The sequence below is a fragment of the Brachyistius frenatus genome, unplaced genomic scaffold, assembly GCF_029030835.1.
Source record: "Brachyistius frenatus isolate BFR_SWC_R1_liver_20210118 unplaced genomic scaffold, ASM2903083v1 Contig_38, whole genome shotgun sequence".
NCBI lineage: Eukaryota > Metazoa > Chordata > Actinopteri > Embiotocidae > Brachyistius > Brachyistius frenatus.
In genome coordinates this window covers 1,964,546-1,986,709 of record NW_027210637.1, presented here as the reverse complement: position 1 = coordinate 1,986,709, position 22,164 = coordinate 1,964,546, and the positions used below count along the sequence as shown (strand labels likewise).

Sequence of the window (22,164 nt, the reverse complement as noted above, 5' to 3'; positions counted from 1 at the left end):
TCATCACATTATCATCACCACGAGATGTTTACATTATAAGGCTGATCTTTTCATTCATATGTAATTTGCGCCCATCGAAAAGAACATTTAAGCCCCTTCATGTGTAATTGCGTTCCATTGAATTGATGGGAAAATAGTCTCACTGACCTGGACGGCGAGGACATCTGAAGACGTCGGAGGCCTGAAGCACTCTCCATTACAGAATTAAGTTAATTCATTTGAACGTACGTCATAACAGAGTGTAAATATAATTCCAGCAAAAATAAATCCACTACCGGGATTTACAGCTCATCAGCTTTACATACAATTATATACGTGATCTGACACAAATCCCTTTAAAACTATGTATTTGGACAAATAGAACAACGATAACTACAACATTGCACATGAAGAGCGGGACATTTCAGAAAAAAAAATCTTTATAAATCCAAAGAAAACTTTCAGGGTTTACGTTTGTGGTTATGCTCTACAAAAAAACAAAAAAAAATCTCAAGCTTTTAAAGAAAACAATCTGATACAACCATTTAGCTCTGATTTGGGTCACACTTTGCGCATCACAGCTTATCAAAGACACTGAACCATTACCAGTTCTGTTTTATTTATATACACATGAGGTTTAAGTGTCTGAGTCACTGCAGCGTGGAGTCTCTATTCAGCTGAGCCGGTGAGTCTGCAGTCTACAGTTTCATTAGCTGCTGTTTCCAGCCCATGACGTTTCCTTCTAAGGTCAGCGGTGAGACAGAGACTGATAATATGTTCAATTATCTCTAGCTGTTCCAACAGTGGCACAAAGCGGTTTCGGGTACCTAACAGCAACAAAGCAAAAATGTTCCAAAAGCTCGTAGTGGCGTTCAACGCGAGGGTAAAAAAAAAAAAATCCTTTTTCTTACAACCTCGTGAGACATTTCTGCAGCTCTCTCTTCTAATTTCCTCCTAATTGTCTCGAGTGTGAAAATGTGCCTTGACAGATTGTGTCAATTACAGGGAGGCTTATTTCCAATGGACGCGAGGGGCTGTGCTGCTGTTGCTCTCGAACAGCGGTCAGTGGATGTCATAGATTACTTAAAGCCCCCTTTAACTCAATCTGCAATTTGTGGAGCCTAATAAAGCAAGAGCCCCATAAATTACTGTAGCTGCAGCCTCTACAGAAATCTCTTAATCTACCTTTATACAGTTACAAAACCCAAACACACACCGCCAGAAGCGAAAGACGCAAGGGGTGACTTCGTGATGATCATTACTTAAAGCAGCTCAAAGCAGAAAACGTTTCAGTGTTCGGGAGCAGGGTGTAAAAATCTCGACTCTTTATAGGGCTGAATTTGTTGTTTGTGTCGTCCAAAAGCAGATGTGCCTCCAAAGTGTCGACGAAACACGCATCGTTAGAAATCGTTAAATTTCTTTCCCGAGCTGTCATTTTTTTTTTTAACTTTCCATAACACCAAATATCATACAGAAGAAATACTTCTCCAGATTGCATTACAGGACATTTCAAGCTTTTAACCGACCCTATAATATGAAACGCTTACTTCAATACGCCGTTCTGTTTCCTATTCGATTTGTTTCAAATGATCACTTCTTGGCACCTTCTTTCGAGCAAACATATTTCACTGTACACGTTTATTTACATTGCTCCTTTGTACATTTCAGAAACTCAGAAATATGTGGCAGGGTTTTACATTAAAGGCACATTTCCCTCCCTCCAAACAATATTCATTTTGCTTATATTCTCGTACAAAACAATGTCTGGAATGGAAATAATTACTATGTAAACCTCAACGAAGCAGTAATCATGAAAACTCGTGTCAAAAGAAAAGAAAACTTTTGAACTGAACACAACACTGCTTGCGCAATTACAAGGGGGGGAAAAAAAAAAGAAAAAGAAAACTGCTAAATTCACCCATTTTAGATAATGGGGTGAAAATAAGTGCAGGTGCTCTGCAACTCAAAATTCTCAATAACTCATCTGAAAAAGGAGAAAATTATCCCAGCAGCTCAGGAATGAATGGCTGGTGTGTATATATATATATACTGCATCTCTGAGTGATAAATCTGAGATACACCAAAGGATTTACTTTGCTTCTTGGTCCATTCTTGTAGTAAACATTGTGATTCATAAAACCTCAAAACCTTTAGACACTCAATTGTGAAGCACCACAAGTGTCCAAATATGTGTTGTGATGTGGAGTGATGGACATCTCAGTCTAACACTTCACATATTGCACAAGCTTCTCGAAAGGAAACTGAACAGTTTAACCTCAGACCTCTGCAATAATGCCAATAAAGTGACTTTTGAATATGTCCAACATCCCTCCACAAAGACGTCAAAAACCCAGCTGAAATTTTAGTGAAAAAAAAAAGAAGAACGATTACTGTAAAAGTGTTATTTGACTTCTGTTCATTTTCAGAAGATGCAGGTAAAACTCAAGAGTCTAGTGAAAAAAATAATAATAATTAAAAAAAAAAAAAAATCAGACTGCATCAACATCTTCAGTAAATCTGTACAGATATGAGTGACGTGTAAAGTACTAGCGATTAGCTCAAACTTATTTTAAACCAGAAAAGTTTTACTTAAATCTTTGCCTTTAAATGTGACTTACTGTAAGTAAGTACTTCAAGGGCTGGTTAAATTCAACTTTCACAAAATATACTGCGGCATTTCAAAATTAAAACGGGCAACTTGAGCCCACCACCAGAATTAAATTAAAAAAAAATTAAAAAAAACTCCCAATTATTCCAGAGGAGTGCTCGATATTTAACCTCACACACTTGTACCATAAACAAAAGCTTTGGTCAACAAACAGGTAAACAAAAACAAAAAAAAAAAAAAAAAAGGAAGCAATTTTTATCTCCACTGCAAATGTTTTGGTTTTTTTTGGTGGATAAACTTGTCATTTACATTCATGGAAAAATTACAGAAAATCTACGCTGAAAAAAAAAAACAGCAAAAAAAGAAAAAGAAAAGAAAGAAGCGTGTTCGACGATTCCTCAGGTCCTCAGGCTACGAACTTGTTCTTGGTGGTGGAGCCGCTCTTCGTGGCCGTGTCCGCATGCGACTGGTATCCGATGATCACTTTTTGCGGAACGCCTAATCTCTCTTTGTACACACGCCTGACAGAACAGACACGTGTTTTACATTGGCGGAAACACACAGGAAAACGTGTTTGAAGAAATGGTACGCGTAGTGGCCATTAATGACACGAACGTTACACGGAAGCCGGTGTGAAAGGCTGAAACATGATACTGGTTATACCATTTATAGAAACACACAGTTATTTGTGACAAATTCGACAGTAATCGCGGCGTACTCAGCTCACCCTATGTGCGTGATGGCCTCTTTGTTTTCATAGTCCGTGGTCCACACGGCTATTTTATCTCCTTTGGCGCGGACGTTAATGACGGCTCCACAGACGTCGTCGCTGTGTTCGTCGAACGCTTCGCCCACGAGGCACAAGAGCTGCAGGAAAGTCGAGACATTTCCAAAACGCCTTGTTATTGGGGAACGGTTCCCTTTCTTTCAAATGCAAGCGTGCATCTGATCGGAGCGGGCGTCGGCTTGTGACGGTGGGAGCGGCCGGCGGTGCTGACGGATTGGGTTTGGCGTGATCGAGTGATCGAGTAAACCACGACGGCGTAAAAGTGAGCCGGCGTTCAAAACATCCCGGAACGGAGGCGCTGAACGGAGTTCGGTTGTCATTATTTCTATAGTTTCCAACGGTACTTTTTCCAACTGCATTGTGTCCAAATAAGGCAAGATAAAGTACAAAGATGGCACAGTTAAAAAAAAAATAAATAAATACTGAACAGGACCGAACATACCGTCTCCAACCAGAACCGGTCCAGATCCGCTCTACGTTGCTGCTTGGACAGAGTTATCAGCCAGCGCCCGCCTTGTCGGTTCCTTTCGTCCTCCCACATGGGCTCGATCCCGTCCTGCAGTCAAATACAAACCAGTAACATCTGCACTGCTCGTCGCGCACGCAACAGAAAGGTATCAATCTACTCTTGTGGAAGTCTGCTCGAGTCATGAGACGCTCCAGATGAACAACAGCATGATGCTTGTTGAATTCCGGCATTGGAGAATTGCTGAGGAGGCGCGTCGCATCGGACCCGTTAATGAGGTCTGAACAGGCCGTGGTGGGATTCAGCTCGGGAGAAACGGGTTTTCTTTTTTTTTTTTGTGTGTGTGTCTTTTTTTTTCAACCCCCTCAGTTCTTTGAGAATGTGACAGAACAGCCTGGATGTGACATTTGCATGAATTCAAAAGTAAACAAGTGATTGCACAAGGATTACGCCATTCGTCAGCCCGACACCGAACTGTGGAAATACCTCACAAACAATGAGTACAGTCGAAACCCACCCGTCATCCGACAATAGCAGTACTATAAAAGGAAGCCTCCTTTCTCTTCCCCGCTTCTAACTCTCTGGCATTATTTGACAGATGGGAGTCTACTTTCAGCCCCGATTGATACTTATAACCAAGTCTTTCAGCATAAACTCTTTGTGACCACCGAAGAAGATAAAAGTGAAGTGCAGTGACGTGGAGCCTGATTTGCTGCTCGTCGCTGGAATAAACGGTGTTTGGATTCCTTCCAACGAACGAACGCGTCACAGATGATGGAGGTCTGCCGATCTTGAATGAATTACCCATCGGGCCGTGTGGCTTTGTGTAAAAACTTGACGCTCCCTTACGACGCGCGAGTAAACAAATGAACCTGAACTAACAGCCGGCAACACAAACTCGCATTGTGACCGAGTCCAGCAAACACCGATGAACAGCGGAAGCCGAGACAATTCACGGAGCGAAGTTTTGAGCGAGTGTCTTGAACGCGGGGAACGTGTAAGATCTCCTACCTTAAACAGCGAGTAGTCACAGCCAGACATCAGGTTACTTGACAGCTGTATGTGATTGTATAATCTGAAAAGGAAGGAGGGATATTTTTTTTTTTTGTAATCAACCAACAACTGTAAACTTCGTCTCGGTGACGACACAGAAAAAACAACAACAACAAAAACAAAAAAACAGGCGATCGATCAAATGTTATGTTCCACAGAAGAAGCACGGATTAAAAACAAGGAGCACAAAGCTTCCACAGCTTGATTCACATTGTCCTCAAATCTATAATCTTCTACGCCAAATGTCATTTTAAAAAGGTCCCAAGTACAAACAAATGCTGCTTCGAATGTTATGAATAAGTTGGATGCGGTTTCCTTTTCGAGCATTCGCATAATATACTTACGCCCAGAAGTCTTCCACAGTGTCAAATTTGGAGATGAGACGAAGGTTGGCTTGCCATGTTTTGCTTTTGTCATTCTTGAAAAACCAAAGAGCCCACCTAAGAAAAAAAAAAAATAAAAATAGACACATGACTACAGCAATTAATTCGTCATGTTCCTCTTTACCAACACACAAACAAACTTTTGTATTTGCCTCTCTCCTTTATAATATCCTCATTAAAAAAAAAAAAAAATGCACTTCTAAGACAATAATAAACTCTTCATTGTCACCAGGCTTTTAAACTGCGTGTTGTCAGGCAAAAAAAAAAAAGGGGGGTTAATAATTTTATGACTCCAGCAGGAACTTCACACACGTTTTCTCCAGCCGGCGTGCGACGAATCCAAAATGTATTAACGCTGCAAATTAAAATTCCTTAACCCTAAAAAGGAGGGGAAAAAAAAACCCAAAAATGAAGCAGGATCTTACTTGTTTTGTAAGGGATGCTTGACGTACGCTTCGGGATTCACAACCTGTTGAATGGTCGTTTCACACGTTTCCTCTTCAGGATTTGCAGGAACTGAATTTGACACCTGAGGAAGAACAACAAAACAAGAGACGCATTATATTAAGAATAATAAAATACTTTTTTTTTTTTTTTTTAAACTTGTCACGTTACCCTGTCATTACACTACCTTGACAACCGAGTCTGCTCAGACCTCCATGTGGAAGAACTAAACATGGACTTGTAGAGAATTTACAAAGCGGAAGAAGAAGAAGAAGAAGAAGAAAAATAACTTTTTGTTTTTTTAAAAAAAAGGGTAGGATTTACTGCATTGGTGTTCCCGATGCTGGGATCTACCTTTCACTATATGTTAATAAATAAATAAAGAGATCTTTTTAAAGCCCGTATCGACCAACGTCGGCCAGGAGCGGTTGACTCGACCCGTCCCCCCGGTGCGTGCTCCCATTCAATCCCGGTACTTTTAACTCCACGTACCGGCTGCGATATCTCCAACCGGAAACGTCTGACAAAGCGGTAAATGTTTTTTTTTTGTTTTTTTTTTTGAGTTAACCTGGATTAAAAAAAAAAAATAAATAAATAAAGCGGCTGACTTTTAATCTACGATGCTAAAATTGATATTCGGGGGCTAGCGAGTTACTACGAGCTGTCCACGCGAAGTTTACTGAATCTCTCCCGTTTCTCAAGCCCCCTCCCCCCGCCCCCTCCAAAAAAAAAAACTGTCGCTAACTTTGTTTTGTTTTTATGGCTGCCGTGTTTAACACCGAGTAAACGTGTTGCCTGGAGGGTTTAAAAAAAAAAAAAAAAAAAATCCAAGGAGCTTGGCAGGGGAACTCACCACCAGAGCGGTCGCCATCTTCTGGAAATCACGTTCACTGTGTTTTTTTTGGCGTCTGTTAAAATAGCTGATTGGGTCATCTGGTGCGGAACAGTACGCATGCGCAGGAAGATGACAAAGTACAGCGTGATCCGTAAGCGTGTGTGTGTGTGTGTGTGTGTGTGTGTGTGTGTGTGCGTCCTCCTCCAGATATCGATACTATGCATCATACTCACTTTGTCAAATAATTTTAAAAAAAATAGTCCTAAACTTCTCTAAAAAGAGTGTGAATCAACCAACTTTGAGGTGATTAATAGAACTAGTTAACGTGATCTCAAACTTTCTGTTGTGTTTTTTTTTTTTTGCCCCAAGTATTTCTAAACTAGTTATATATTTGATGGTCAAAGAGGGCAGAGCAGTACAGAACCACAAAGTCAATTTGTCAGGATGACGTGGTCAGGAAGCTGATTGACCAACAAAATGTTTTTTTTGTTTTTTTTCTCCCCCTAATGAATCATCCCAGCTGTAAATAAATATTGCCGATAACCACGCGAGTGTTACCGTCCACATTAGTGTTTCCCGGGCGGTAAAGATGACTCAAAAAGGCAGGGTCAGTTACATCAAAATCAGTTCTACAGCCCTCACGGTAGGCCTTTAAGCAAACACATCCTTTCAAACAGCCAAAGAAAATTGTATATATTTTATATTATATGGAAAATGATTTCTAATAGGAACAAATATAAGAAATGTGAAAAAGTCCAGTATGTGCCACACAAACTGTGGCGGTATATTAGTGCAAAATTTTTAAAAAAAATGAGGCCATCTGTAGGAGACTTGTTCTTTTTAAATAGCAGCATTATGTAAACAGAATTCCTAATTATTCATTGGTTTTATTGTGATATTTAGTATCTGGCATGTGATTCATGGGTACACTGCGTTACATAATAAGCTGCAAATAATAAGTACAGATGTGGCACTGTGCAGTAATGGGAAAAAAAAATGTTGCACTATTGTTTAGTTAGTTTTAATTTAATTATTGTATTTTATTTTATTCTATTTATTGTATATACTGTGCATTTTTTATATTTAATATTTTTTTACTGTTGTTTTATTGCTTTCCTGTACCTATAATGCTGCTGTAGCAAAAAAAAAAATTCCCCTTGGGGATTAATAAAGTAACTATCTATCTAGTTAAATGCTGGTTTCATGCTATGAACTTGTTACAGAGCGACTGTACGACCGAAAGAGTGTCACTGTTGTTTGTTATGAATGAGAGCAGCAGTTAAATGCCTGACATGGAAACACAAGGAGCAGCAGAGCTTTGATTTTTCCCCCCAAAAAATTTAATGACACATTTAAGTCAGAACCAAACGGGTATCAGGATGTTGATCAAAAAAAAAAAAAAAATCTTCTAACACTGAAGCTTATGTTATCAAAACAAGTGCTGCAACTGTGGAAGGAGATTTTTGTTTTGTTTTTAAGGCCGGATGTGAAGGATTTCAGTTTAGGCACTTCAGAAAGTCAGCACTGTGCGGATGCTGTAAGGAGGAGAAAAGGAAAAAGATGTTAGGAAAATAAAGGCGTTACAGTTGAACAAAGGGCTTTACGAACAACCAAACAAAAATAGTCAAACCAAGGAGGTATTTTAGAACTGACGACATGAATGAACTGTTTTCCACACCTCTTTCCAGCATGCATGAGGTCAAATCCTTCATTGATCTTCTCAAAGGGCAGAGTGTGGGTCACAAACTCATCCACCTTCAGCTTCTTATTCATGTAGTCCTCCACAAGTTTGGGAACGCTCTCCACACTCTTCCATCCTGGAGGTGATTATCAAAACCAGTTAAACGAATGGAATTTCCATCGAGGCAAAACTTAACCGTTTGACCAGCGCTGTTTCACCAACAGGCCTTCAGGAAGGCACTTATTTCTTAGATAAAAAAAAAAAAAGATAGCGATCAAGATTTACCTCATAAAAACAACCAAAAATGATACAACATTTGTAAACCTTTATATTCTGAATATAAAGGTTTAAATACTGAATTTTCCTTGCGTAGTTGTGACCACACAAAAGTGAATATAGTACAACACACACACACACACAAACAAAAGACATTTTCATGAGAGAGCTATTTGTCATCTCCGAGTCCACTTCATAAAAGACAAGGTTCTGCTCATGTTAAAATGTGGAAAAGAAAGTGGAAGCTGCAGCCAGACTGCACTAAGCCCTTTACAGCAGCCGCTCACCTCCAAAAGCGGTGCCTCTCCACACTCGGCCCGTCACCAGCTGGAAGGGTCGGGTGGAGATCTCCTGTCCAGCGCCGGCTACACCGATGATCACGCTCTCGCCCCAACCTTTGTGGCATGCCTCCAGAGCAGCTCTCTGGAATAATAAACCGGTCTCACGCGTTGCAGACTTTTACACACCTGTCGACCTGCTGTAACTATCAACTCACGGTGTTGTTCATTTCTGTGTCGATGCTGCATCTGTTCGGCATATCAAATTGCGAATCTCACCATGATTTGCACATTTCCGATGCACTCAAACGAATAGTCCACGCCCCCGTCAGTCATCTCCACCAGCACCTCCTGGATGGGCTTGCTGTGGTCCTTCGGGTTCACAAACTCGGTGGCTCCGAACTCCTTGGCTTTCTCGAACTTGTCGGGGTTGATGTCCACGCCGATGATCCTGGTTGCCCCGGCAACTTTGCAGCCCATAATAACAGCCAAGCCGACAGCTCCGAGGCCAAACACGGCACACGTGGAGCCGGGCTCGACCTGAGCGAGCATGAGGGAGAATAATAATGTGACAATTGCAGCGCTGCAAAGTAATTGGAAAATGAAAATGTGACGGCCTTCAAAAATGTTCTGGCTGATGCGGCCTGATCGCAGTTAGAAATTGGAATATCAGATTGGAATTTCTTGCATTTCATTTTGTGTTTTATTGCAGTTTCTCTATCTTTAATCAATGCAAGTACTGAGGATCAAAAAGACAATATCAGGAAACATGCATTGCGAGTGTTGGGCCACGCGATATTCTTTCTCTGGAGACAAATACTTGTTTATGAAAATAATTTTCCTAATAAACTGTTAACGTATCGAAAGATTTTTTTTTTTGGGGGGGGGGGGATTAAAATAATATTGCAACATAAATATTTGGAAAAACTCCACAAATACAACTTGATAACAGACCCTCCTGGCAACAAATCCTATTTATAGCAGATCTACAGGATTAAATATATATATATACAGATATCTACGACACACTAAGACCTGAAAACACTGACAACATTTGCATCTCTTATATATGAGATATTAGATTCATCACATGGCCAGCAGCCCTTTCAAACCCACCTTGGCGGTGTTGAGAGCAGCACCGTAACCTGTAGAGATGCCACATCCGAGAAGGCACACTCTATCCATCGGAGCCTTCTCGTTGACCTTGGCCAGGGAGATGTCGGCCACGACGGTGTACTCGGAGAAGGTGCTGGTCCCCATGAAGTGAAATACTTGCTTTCCCTTGCAGGTGAAGCGGGAGGTATTGTCGGGGAGCAGGCCCTGACCTTGGGTTACTCTGCAGGGTGAGGTTTTTAAAATGTTATTCTTGTCACTAAAACTGTCTTCGCAAAACTCAGGGTGGCGTAAATTAGTCTATTTACATTACCTAATTTTCTGGCACAGGTTGGTCTTGGGATTTTTGCAGAATTTGCATTCACCACACTGCGGGACATACAACGGAATGACAGTGTCCCCTTAGAGAGAAACGACAGTTAATAATTAAAAAAAAAAAACACACACACGAGGAAAACGTATTCATAAACGAGCTGAGCAAAAATATGAACGTTTTAAATGATTTTCCGGGCTGCTGCTCACCTGGCTTGAATTTGGTGACACCCTCACCGACGCTCTCGACTGTCCCGGCGCCCTCGTGTCCCAAGATGACAGGGAAGAGGCCCTCGGGGTCGCTGCCGCTCAGAGTGTAGGCGTCTGTGTGACACACCCCCGTAGCGAAGACCTGGGAGGGCAGACGGGGTCCGTTAAAAGGCCACGCCAGACGTGACTGCTACGTTTTAAGAGTGGAATATTAACAGCGCTTTCTAAACATGGTTAAGTCAACCTGTAGCTCATTCAGGAAACAACACAATGACCCTCATTATGCGTTTGCTTTCCAAGCTTAAAACGGAGGATTATGGTTGGGAGGATTATGATTCTTCAAGGGGAAAATTGTAATTGCTGCTGCTGCACATGTTAATCAGACTTTTCCGAGAAAAAAAAAAATACTATAGTACCCTGCAGCTCCAAGAGTTTCCAAAAGTGGACTGGGAGACAAAAGTTTAACAATTAGGCTCCTCCTCTGAGGAACCAGCTCCTAGGTTTGTGTTAGAGAGGCAGACACTCGCTTTACTTCAAAACAAAACAAAAATCAGGCTTAAAACTTTCCTCTTTGATAAAGCTCACAGTTAGGGTTGGCTAAAATGACCCTCAACTATCCCCTTTGCTGTCCATGCATTTGCCACTACTGCATGATGTTATCACATTTCTTTAACTTGGATACTTCATTGATTCTATAACATTATTCGTTTTAATGTGACTGTCTTATTATTCCATTGACTGTACCTGTAAAGTGTGTAACAACGTCCCTTCCTTACGTTTTCATTTTTATTTGCTCTCAAAGCAGTTGTACATCACTGCTGCATGTGGTTTGAACTGTAAAGTGCACCGGGGACATGTGACGTGCTGATTTTACATTGTAAATACATCTGAATTAAAGACGAACGACCTCATCCTCACCTTAATGCGAACTTCATGGGCCTTAGGTGGGGCGACCTCCACCTCTTCGATGGAAAGAGGCTTCCCAGGTTCCCAGGCCACAGCTGCCTTGCACTTGATGACCTGAGGGGAAAACACAGTACAGGTTTTATATACATATATATATAGATATAGATATAGATATACTGCCGTTACAATTATTTGATTGAATCCAGCAGTGGGTTTGACTGCAGCTTCAGTGCCCGTTAGTTCCAGTGCGTGTTAAGTCTTTGACCTCCATCCAAGCTTATGCAATAGTTCCAGTAGATTCCTGTTGGAGAAACTGATTATGTTCTGCTTTAACAGCGTTTTTTATTTTTATTTTATTCTGACACTAAATGGGCGTGACGAAAACAAAACAAAACTCCCTTTTTAATCAATTTCTCGTCTCAAAACTGAAGTTTCAAACACTACTACGGACAAGCTTGCAACCGACTGACCCAAACATCCCCGGTCAAGTAACTCAGCAGCGTTTCTCTCGTGGCAGTTTATTAAACGCACACGGACGCGTGCACGCAGTCCCATCTTGAACTACTTTCGTGGAGCCTGAGCGACCACATGCATGAGACAAATAATGCATTCACAACATTTCTGGCATCATTTGTGGGGGAAATGCACTTACTTTACCAGCTGTCTCCATGTTCGTTCCTTCAGCACGAGAGGACGGGCCACACAGAGAGAGAGCTGCCGTAAAGGAGGTAACCTCCCGACCAATCAGAAACGAGAACGCAGACCCGGCCGAGAGAAGAAAATGAGGCCCAGAAAGAACAACAGTGTTAGTGTACCTCAGTAAAATGTTTATAGCCCATAAAAACGAGTATATTACGCCCACACTTTGGTTTAAATCTTCTTGACCTTGACAACAGATTATATTATTAAAATCTGGAAAGGTAATGGCATTTGACTTGCATTGAGACGATTTGAGAAATGTGTTTATTTCATGAATTAAGACTTAAAAAAAGACTTCTCTCCCTCATAAACAATCTGCACATATGCAACTGTTTTCCAATTACTTTTATGGCTCGGGGACTGTGTAGGTTGGCGTCATTGCTATAAATTCTTGATCTCGCCCAAAGAGTGCTTAAAGATATTGAGGCCAATTGTCTGAAAGTTGAAGTCGAACCGGAGGCAGACCTTTCAACAGATCCTGAGCACGGCCAATCCACCACGGTACGGCTCAGAAGGAAGACGTGGAGGGTCAGAAGCAAAAGGCCAGGCTTACATCGACGAGAAGCGGGTATTTGCTCATCGGACGAGGCATGAAATGTGAGATTTTAATGATCTCGCACGTCTACATTTTGACTCGAAAGAAGAAAAAAAAAAAAAAAAAAAAAAAAGTTCCATCTTCAGCTGACAAATTTGAAAACGCTCGTCTAGACTCAAAAGCTGCACTCGGGTGTTGTCATTCTTCACGGTGACAGTCAAACAGCACGTTTTGGAAGGAAACATACAGAATTTTCTTTTAACAAGTTCTGGAAACTTGCTGCGAACATTGTTTTTTTTGTTCATTTCTATTCTAAATATCACTGAAATGATAAACAGTGTGTTCCAGTTCAGAAAGTCAAAAAAACACACCTGCAAGACCTGAGAGCACAGAACAGAGACGCAGTTACAAAGCATCTTTTAATCAAACAAAAATGCAACAGTATTTTTGCTTTATTTTACAAATTGAGTATTAAAAATGTTTTCGGCTAACATTGAATAAAGTCTTTTCCTGTGTGTGAGGAAATTGGTACGCAAAGAGTTTGTGAAAAAATGTTTTTCCTGAAATCTCCAAACAAACGTCGGTCACGGTCAAACATAATCAGTACAAGATAATAACAAGCCTGTTCATAAAAGGGATCCAACTACCCTCCACAACAGGATAAAAAAAAAAAAAGGTCCCTGGTGCGTCACGCGAGCGTACATATGAACCTTTTAAATTAAAAAAAAAATCATCAAGATCCATCTGTCACCCATAACTGGTAAAACAAATAAAACAAAAAAGAGACTCAAGTTCTACAGAGACAAAGTCCATCCGAGTCCAACAGGCCCGGATCTGATGGAGAGAAGCCTTTTTAGCTGGAGTAGGCAAGTACGAAGTGAACACGCCAGACCGGCAGAGTTCGATCATCTTCCACCTGTAGGTGTACAAAATAAAAATTAAATTAAAAAAAAAAATCAGGCGTTATAAGCCGTTTGAAAACACACGGATATTTTCAAATCCAGGAGAGACAACTTTAAAATCTGCGGAGAAACTTAGAAACCGGAGCCAAACCTCTGAATCCACGTCCGCCTCCGCCTCCTCTTCCTCTGAAGCCTCCTCCGCGCCCGCCTCCGAATCCGCCGCCGCGTCCGCCTCCGAATCCGCCGCCGCCGCCCCGCCCGCCTCGAAAACCACCTGGAGCCCAAAACAAAAAGGATCAATCAAACCGTCGCGGCCCGAATAAGCAACGCGGGAGTCTTCGTTCCCGTTGTAAATCCAGAGCGGCAGCGGAGCAGAGGCGCTCGGGTGGGGGTGAGGGTGAGGGTGGGGGTGAGGGGGGGGACAACAACAACAACAAAAAAAGACTAGTCACATTTTACACTTAAAACCAGGAGATTGCTGAAAGCGAGCGAGCGCTGCCTCACCTCCGCGGCCGCCGCCTCTCCCTCCACCTCGGCCTCCTCGGCCTCCTCTGGGCGGGCCCTTCTCGCCCGGCGGCCTCGGGAGGAACCTTTGCAACGGGAGGAGCTTCATGGGATCGATGTAAAACTAAAAGAGGACGTGTCGAATTAAATTACCGCCGAGTACGCCGACTGACGAGTGCCAAATGTCACGGAGGTTACTCGGGCTTTCGTACCTTCTGCAGCTTCTTGAACGACGACGCCTTCATGTTGTCGGAGAGCTTGACCGAAAAATACTGCGAGAACGGGTCAAGGGAGGAACGAACGGGACGGCCCGACGTCTAATCCCACAGAGTTCCCCGGAGACTTAAAAACAAAACCAAAACACAAAAACACGAGCGCGACAGAAAAGGATACGAAGTCTCGCAGCTGGCCAAATATTTCATCCACTTTCCCGATCTGCTCCTTGTTTTCCAGATACACCGGCGCGTTGAAGTAGGGAACTTTGTTTTCCTCCGTCGTGCACTTGCACACGATGTCGTCTTCGCACGGATGCATGAACTCTCCCACCGCTGGAGAGTGGAAGGACACGAGAGCACAGTGAACGACGTGGAGGCGCCCTCACGACTTGAGGTTTTTTGGTTCAAATTGCCGCCCCCCCCCCGTTTGCTCAACCAGCGAGAGCCTCGGTTGTTTCTCCGCTCGACTGTTCGAGCGCTTATTACGGGATTTCTGCCGAATTTGCAAAATTAAAAGTAAAAAGGGGGCGGAAACAACGACAACGAAAGAGGAACCTTTGAAACAGGAAAATATCGACACAACATGGACGGCGTTAACGAAAGGAAAGCTTTTTTGGACTCTAAGTAGAGGGGGGGGGGGGGGCACTAAATAGTGCTCCGGTTCAACATGGTGGTGACCTCACCAGCGTCCCCGGTCCTCTCGCGCCACCTGAAGGTCAAATGGGACGAAAGGTTAAAAAAAAAAAAAGAAGATTCGAACGTCTCTGGCGTTCATTTACAATTCGCCAAGCGTTTCGGGAAAAACCCGAGAAGAAACGCGGCGGGATAGCGTGGCACCCGGCAAAAAAAAAAGAAAGAAAGAAAGAAAGAAAGAAAGGACCCGTTAGGTTTCGGAGCAGATCCAAAATATAACGGGTTCTTAGGCGGAGAAATCTGGCATTTCCATTCACATACATTTAGGAGAGATAAAGAGCCATACTGCTTTAAAATCAGAAGACGAGGTCAAAGTTCAAAAGTGACCAAAGCACTTCTGGAAACAACTCCAGGACTTCACTTCACATCACATCACGTGGGGTACCACAACTGTCATCACGTCAATCAACGCTTTTGACTCACAAATACGGCGCAAACGGAAACGCGCGCGTATCACGCACGCTGTTACGTCACAATTAGAAGTTCTTTGGAAACAAGGTTTGCAGTCTGTCCCTAATAAAAAGTTGCATTTGTTTTGGTTACTTTTTCTTTCTTTTTTTTTTTTTTTTAAACCGCATTATTAATATTAAGCTCCCAAGTTATAATGAGCTGCAGATTTCACGTGATGCACGCGTGTGTGCGTGTGACTTCGTGAACTTACCGACGACGTATTCGGGAGGACCGTAGTCCTGCTGTCGGTTAAAACCCCCTCTTCCACCGCCGCGTCCGTACCCCCTCCTCCTCCTCCTCCCTCCTCCTCCTCCTCCTCTGCCGCCTCCACCGAAGCCTCCTCTGCCTCCTCTTCCTCCCCCGCCGCCTCGGTTAAAGCCTCCGCCTCGTCCTCCGCCTCCTCTGAACGACATGTTCTCCGAATAATCTGGAGATGGAGAGAGAGAAAGAGGAGAAAGAGGAGAAAGTCCGTCACGGAGCGGGAGGCGACGCGGAGGCGCGTTGGAGAACTTCGGGGCTAAACTCGTTAGCCTCGTTCAAACGCTCATTACCGCCACTGAGAGGTCCCTCCGCAGTTTCTGACACGTTAATACACTCACTTCCAAAAACGGAGCCGCTGAAAAAGGCCTCGAAACGCCGTTTACGACGCGGTTAAAGGCGAGTTACTCCCGTATCGTACCCGGCTAAGCTGCGCTCTCTGGCACGCAACTCGCTTCCATGCGACGCAGCACGTGTGACCGGAGACTGCCGGAAAGGTAGTCGGCGGTGTCGGAAAGTGTCGTAAAGCCTCCAACTCGGTTGAGTTCATTCTTAAAAAAAAAAAAAAAAAAAAAAGATTTTTTTTTTTTAAAAAAGGGGCGCAGTCGGTGACAACGCAGTCTGTGATCAAGACGCAGCCAGGACAGACCGTCGGGATTTGATGTACAGTATTGCACAAAGTTGTCTCTGTGATAGATTTTACGATTCTTTAGTTTAAAAAAAAAAAAAAAAAAAAAAAAAGGCTGTTGGTTTTGGAGGCATCAGCCAATAATGGAACTAACAGGTCAGGTAAGAAGAAAAAAAACAAACATTTCCACGTTTTTTGTTTGTTTCTACTAATAAATAGCATAAACTGATGTTATTGTTGCGTTGACTGTGCCTTTTCTGACAACTGGTAAAGTTTCTTCATTTTAGTTCTATTATAACCAAAATGTTATCGCTCTTTTAGAAAGAATTTCCATTTCATGTTTTTTTTTTGTTGTTGTTTACTTAAACAAACGGCCCCGGCCACGCCTGTGAGTGATTCACAAAGCACCTGTTTATGTACCGCCCTCAGGTCATCAGATGCAAAGCAGCTGTTGCTTGGGAGTCTGGGAAGCCTCTGTCTATTGAGGAGGTGGAGGTGGACCCACCTAAGACCCACGAAGTCCGAATCAAGGTCAGCAGCACATGCCAAGTTGACCTGCAACGCAAACAATGTGCGTATTTGTTATTTAAAATAGAGCTGGAAATGTAATCGTGCGTGGAAGCAGAAAAAGTCGGCGTGAAGGTTAATTCAATCGTAATTACCCTAAGTGTCGATTGTGCCGGTTTTAAAGTTGATCCTTTATGTAATAAATATCACATGTCACTTCCTCTGTCTGATTTTTGTGCGCACCGCAAACTTCAACCCACTTCCTCTAATGTCACATGATGAATCATCCCCATACCTACTGTATTTGTTTAGGTTTGTGCCGCAGGCGTGTGCCACACCGACAGGGAATACCTGTATGAGACCGGGAAACAGATGAGATTCAGCCCTTTCCCTCTGGTTCTGGGCCACGAGGCTGCCGGCATAGTGGAGAGCGTAGGCCCAGAAGTCACCAATTTCTCACCAGGTAAATTGTACCACTCACAACTCACAACCAACAACGTTTTCTTTTCTTTTCTTTTCTTTATAACTGACTTAATGATTTTGTTTAGGGGATAAAGTGATTCCTCTTTTCCTGCCGTACTGTGGGGAATGTGAACGCTGCCAAAGTCCAAAAACAAATCTTTGCAGGAGGAACTGGTAAATTTCATTACGACATGTTCAAACACACGCACGCATTTACCGTTATACTTTCACGGCGTTTATATACATACTGTCCCGTGTGGCTTTGTAGGACAAATTCGCAAATGGGTGTTTTAGCAGATGGCACAAGCAGGATATCTTGCAAGGGCCAGCAGATCCATCAGTTCCTTGGTGTCGGCTCCTTCTCCCAGTACACCGTGGTTTCCGACACCTCGCTGGCAAAGATACGTCCCGATGCACCGCTGGACAAAGTGTGTCTGCTCGGCTGCGGTGTCGCCACTGGGTATGGAGCCGCTGTTAAAACGGGAAAGGTAACAGGATTAATAACTCAAAATATTCACCTCAGCTCTGATGTGGAGCAGCGGTTGTTCTCTGCAGAATCCCGAGCTCTAGAGGAATCCAGATGCAACTCATGTATTACTAGGACCGTTATAAATAGTTGAGATGATTATAATAAAATATGTATATGAATGAGAAACACGTTTTAGTTGTAATTTGGATTTGAACGTTTCCTAAACTGCTGCCTCAGTATTGCTTACAAAACGTGACTCGACTGTAGTTTTTCTTGTCCCCCTCTAGATGGCGGTAGATAACGTAAACCCCACACTGTTCTTTGTAACTCGGCCTGAAACTAATCATTTTTTTCATTAGTGATTAGTCTTTTGATGATTTTATTTTTGTATCGTTCCATTAAGAATGTCAGAAAGTTGGTGACAAATGTCAACCGCTGTTTTCAGAAAGCCCAATGCAACAGCTAAAATGTCTCGTTTTGTCCACACCAATAAGGCCACAAAAAAATATTCAGTTTATTATTACACAGGATTAAAGGAACCGGAAAGTTTTCACATTAAACAAGCTGGAATCGGAGCATTTTAGCAATTTTTCATTTAAGAAAATGATTTAAACTGATTAATTAATTATCACAAAGTTGAATTTCCTGTCAGACAACTAATTGGCTAATCATAACAGCTCTATTTGTAGTGGATTAAAAAGACTTGGAAATCTGATACTCCATACTTTTTCATTATTTCATAATTTTCTCACATTAAAATAGGGTGACAACAAAATAGAAGGAAGAACGCTTTTCTTTTTCTTTTTTTAAACTGTTTTGGCTTAAAGAAAACACAAATATTTGTTGAATGTCCTCCTTTAACAACACGATCACAACTCATTCTGAATATTTTGCCACTCCGTAACATTGCAGGTAATTAAACTAAAAACTAAGTGAAATCTCATTACAAAGAATGACAGAGCCTTTTTAGATGATAATGGATGATAAGATTTAGGTAGGTAGGTAGGTAGGTAGGTATATACTTTATTAATCCCCGAGGGGAAATTTTTTCACCACAACAGCATACATACAGGAGCAATAATAGAAACAATAGAATAAAATAATAATAGAATAGAATAATATAATAGAAAAGCAATAAAATAAAAATATAAATATAAAATATAAAATGTACAGTACATACAGTATATATACAGTACATTAAATATATATTATATACAACAAACCAATAAACACAGTCAACATATATATATATATATATACATACGGTACAGTATATATCTATATATATATAATATACATTATATATTATATTTACCTCTTTCAGAATACTGAAGATAAGTGAAAATCCTTATCTGGAGTATTTTAAAAGAACAAAGTTACCCTCTTAATTAAGGTCAGGCTCACTTCAGAATAAAAAAGAGCCAATACGGTTTAAATGTAATGGAATAAACACAAGGAGGTCTTTAAAACTGACATGCAGTCAAGTTCCCACCGACCTGGAATCAAACCAGGGACTTCACTGCATTCTCTAACCTCTCAGCTATCAGGTTTCCCCTGATGAAGCGATCTTCAATAGCTTTCGGTTGACTGGTTTCCAATTTGTGTGCATCCAGGTTGAAAAAGATTCATCGTGTGCCGTGTTTGGGCTCGGAGCTGTGGGACTAGCTGCCATCATGGGCTGCAAGGTTGCCATGGCAAAAAAGATCATCGCGGTCGACATCAACCCTGACAAGTTCGAGAAAGCCAAACTGTTCGGGGCCACCGAGTGTGTCAACCCCAGCGATTATGACAAGCCCATCCAAGACGTTCTGGTGGAGATGACCAACGGAGGGGTGGACTACGCTCTGGAGTGTGTTGGAAATCCAGCCATCATGGTATAAAGTATTTCAATGGAAGCCCAGTTGTACACATACAGTATTAACATTGTATTCTGTGTCACGACCAGATAAGTCTGTAATGCAGTTATGTGCACATGAACTAGGTTTCATCAGTTCTACAAAAGTGACACAGTCACACAATTTTGCAACTACCTTTTTCTTTATCTGATTATGTAAATGTATTTTAAAAGAATAATTATTTAAGACACCTCTTCCTGTTGCAGAGTGTTGCACTTGAGTCCACAACAGAGGGCTGGGGCACTTGTGTTATTTCTGGGTGGACAGAAACGGACACAATGACCGTCAAGGTGGAAAAGATCCTGATGGGACGCATCTTGAAGGGGACTTATTTTGGAGGTGAACTTGTGAAGTGATTTCTCGATACCCCGATCAGTTAATGGTTTCAGCTGGAGATTTGATAATAAAAAAAACATCTCCCACTGTCAGACGAAATGCTCGACCAAAGTGCGAAGCAGCCTCACAACATGCAACGCTTTTAAGTATTTATAAGGGTCAGATCAATCTTGCAGTATGTAACCATGCATTCAGATATGACTGAAAGTCGTAATCATATGGTTGAACACGGGGAATCACTAAATGAAGTGGAGACTCATGAAAGCTGCAGGAAGGACACACAAAAAGTCATTAAGATCTGACATACACTTTATCTAACAATGAGAGTATACAGAAAAGGGTTCAGTATAACGTTCGCTGTGTTGTGGTTCATAAGAAGTCTGTTCTGTCGCCCTCTTCTAAAGGCTGGAAGAGTGCGCTGGAAGTGCCTCAACTGGTGGACGACTACATGAACAAGAAGTTGAAACTGGATGAGTTTATCACTCACAACTGCCAGCTGGATCAAATCAACGACGCCTTTGACCTTCTAAAGAGGGGTACAAGGTGCGTATGTGTGTGTGTGTGTGTGCTGCTCACACTGCCAAACTGGGACTCAAATGTTACATGCGGGGTATAAAAATATGTCATAACAATAGCAATATTCTGTAATGTTGACATAATGATGTCATAGCCGTACAAGGTCATGGTATGCCAGTATTGCGTAACAAAGTTGACTTTTTACATTTTTTTTTTTTAGGGTTAAGACTTGGTTTAGGGTTAAGATTAGTCTTAGGTTAAAAACGTTGTCAAAAATAGACTCGCTGAAACTTTAACTTCCTATTTAGTCTTTTCAGACAAACCTTGTTAAAGTGGCCTGTTTGATTATAGAAACTAACAGGTTCAGTATTCAAAATGGGGAAAGTTGTGAAATTTGAATAATTGTTGGCAAAATACCAAGGATTTTACAAACTGCACATTTTTCTGAAATACGTGTGATATAAATACCCTGTATTTATCATTCTATGTCATATATGAGATGGAACATATAGTATAGTACTTTAGCAGATAGTGTACATATACTGGCTCTATTATTTTCACAAATCTGCAGATTATCTTCTCAATTAAAAGATGAAATACTTGCCTATTAAATTTCAGTCCAAGTTGACTACACAGTTCCTATTTTGCCCAACTAGCAAATTTTCACATTGGAGAAGATGGAACCAGGAAATGTTGGCCAAAAAATTATTATTATTAATAATAATAATAATAATAATCTGTTCTCAAAACAGATTCATTTTCTGTTTGCTGGTTTATTGATCATTAATCTAACTTTATTTTTTTATTGTTTACATATTTGATACTGGGTCTGATGAGTCGTTCTAGTTATTTTTCTGCTTTTTTTTTCAGCATCTGTGCTGTCGTAAAACCTGAAGAAGCTGCTTTATAAAATGGAAGATTGACATTCTTTCGATATAATGACATACCGCATACAACTCTGCAATGTGTTTTTGTCATTTTTATGCTCTTTTTCTGAAAGGATGTTGACGAGTGAGAGTTTTTTCCCCTCATTGATTTTGTAGCAAATTACCACATTTGCCACTAGATGTCAGTGTTGTATCATGTAAAACCTTCAGTGTGTCTTCGTGAATAACATGACCTTCTAAAACACTGTACTTTTTAATCTGCAGATTATTCTGTTATTTAGGTTATATTCTTTTTGTTTTGTTTTTTTGTTTAACACAGTTTTACATTAAAAAAATAATACACAATGTTCACTGCTCTTACTGTATGTAAAATTATACAGAATGTAACACATTAATGTGCATCATCTGCAGTAACATCAGGAAAATTTCTCTCTACATCTGTCATACTTGGCAGCGACAGTGATAATGCTTCTGGTCCAGATATCAATAGTTGGAATTGAGCACCCTTGTATTTCTATACAGCTAAAAGACATAGGAACCAAATGGCTGAATCTGTCATCAGCCACGGAGAAGTATCTGCTTCATGTGGTCAGGCTTACCAGATTTCATCCTTGGTAATATTATATATTGATTTAAAAAGGGAGTCACCAAGAAGGGCTAGAATAACAGTTGTGGGCTGTCAGGACAGAAGACAAAAGGTTGTTTGGGGAATGCCTCTCGGCGAAGAACTGAAATAGCCGTCGAAGGAATTTGTTTTATTGAAGTTCCATTCAGATCAAATGAATACCCTTGGCTCTTACCCCACTTTTCCATCTCCATTTAAAATGGAAAATAAATTGGTGTTCCCTCTCTTGTGTTGACCTGTGCGCTATCGAGC

General features: G+C 41.4%; 4 protein-coding genes across 5 annotated transcripts; 1 reads left to right on the top strand and 3 right to left on the bottom strand.

Annotated features, from left to right (window-relative positions):
• Positions 1–1,584: 1,584 nt before the first annotated feature.
• eif4ea (eukaryotic translation initiation factor 4ea) lies at positions 1,585–6,630 on the bottom strand. The gene is made up of 7 exons (XM_069701779.1): positions 6,574–6,630; positions 5,702–5,805; positions 5,238–5,333; positions 4,852–4,915; positions 3,817–3,930; positions 3,315–3,454; positions 1,585–3,108 (listed from the first exon to the last, which is right to left on the bottom strand). The coding sequence occupies exons 1-7, from the start codon at positions 6,589–6,591 to the stop codon at positions 2,994–2,996; spliced, it is 651 nt and encodes a 216-aa protein (XP_069557880.1). The 5' UTR covers positions 6,592–6,630; the 3' UTR covers positions 1,585–2,993.
• Positions 6,631–7,872: 1,242 nt separating this feature from the next.
• LOC138622751 (alcohol dehydrogenase class-3) lies at positions 7,873–12,060 on the bottom strand. The gene is made up of 9 exons (XM_069701778.1): positions 11,984–12,060; positions 11,344–11,445; positions 10,426–10,567; positions 10,217–10,304; positions 9,907–10,126; positions 9,070–9,330; positions 8,800–8,935; positions 8,234–8,372; positions 7,873–8,090 (listed from the first exon to the last, which is right to left on the bottom strand). Exons 1-9 carry the CDS (start codon positions 11,999–12,001, stop codon positions 8,066–8,068), a joined length of 1,131 nt encoding a protein of 376 aa, XP_069557879.1. The 5' UTR covers positions 12,002–12,060; the 3' UTR covers positions 7,873–8,065.
• A 910-nt stretch (positions 12,061–12,970) lies between these two features.
• gar1 (GAR1 homolog, ribonucleoprotein) lies at positions 12,971–16,099 on the bottom strand. Its single transcript, XM_069701782.1, has 7 exons — positions 16,009–16,099; positions 15,541–15,756; positions 14,365–14,519; positions 14,184–14,243; positions 13,972–14,095; positions 13,619–13,741; positions 12,971–13,481 (listed from the first exon to the last, which is right to left on the bottom strand). The coding sequence occupies exons 2-7, from the start codon at positions 15,740–15,742 to the stop codon at positions 13,471–13,473; spliced, it is 675 nt and encodes a 224-aa protein (XP_069557883.1). The 5' UTR covers positions 15,743–15,756; positions 16,009–16,099; the 3' UTR covers positions 12,971–13,470.
• Positions 16,100–16,261: 162 nt separating this feature from the next.
• On the top strand, positions 16,262–21,613 carry LOC138622753 (alcohol dehydrogenase class-3-like). Of its 2 annotated transcripts, none has more exons than XM_069701781.1 (9): positions 16,262–16,371; positions 16,645–16,746; positions 17,035–17,185; positions 17,271–17,358; positions 17,453–17,672; positions 19,267–19,527; positions 19,755–19,887; positions 20,289–20,427; positions 21,271–21,613. In XM_069701781.1, exons 3-9 carry the CDS (start codon positions 17,095–17,097, stop codon positions 21,308–21,310), a joined length of 972 nt encoding a protein of 323 aa, XP_069557882.1. In that variant the 5' UTR covers positions 16,262–16,371; positions 16,645–16,746; positions 17,035–17,094; the 3' UTR covers positions 21,311–21,613. The 2 variants fall into 2 exon arrangements, with proteins under 2 accessions (XP_069557882.1, XP_069557881.1); XM_069701780.1 differs by having other exon boundaries at positions 16,262–16,376.
• Positions 21,614–22,164: the final 551 nt, after the last annotated feature.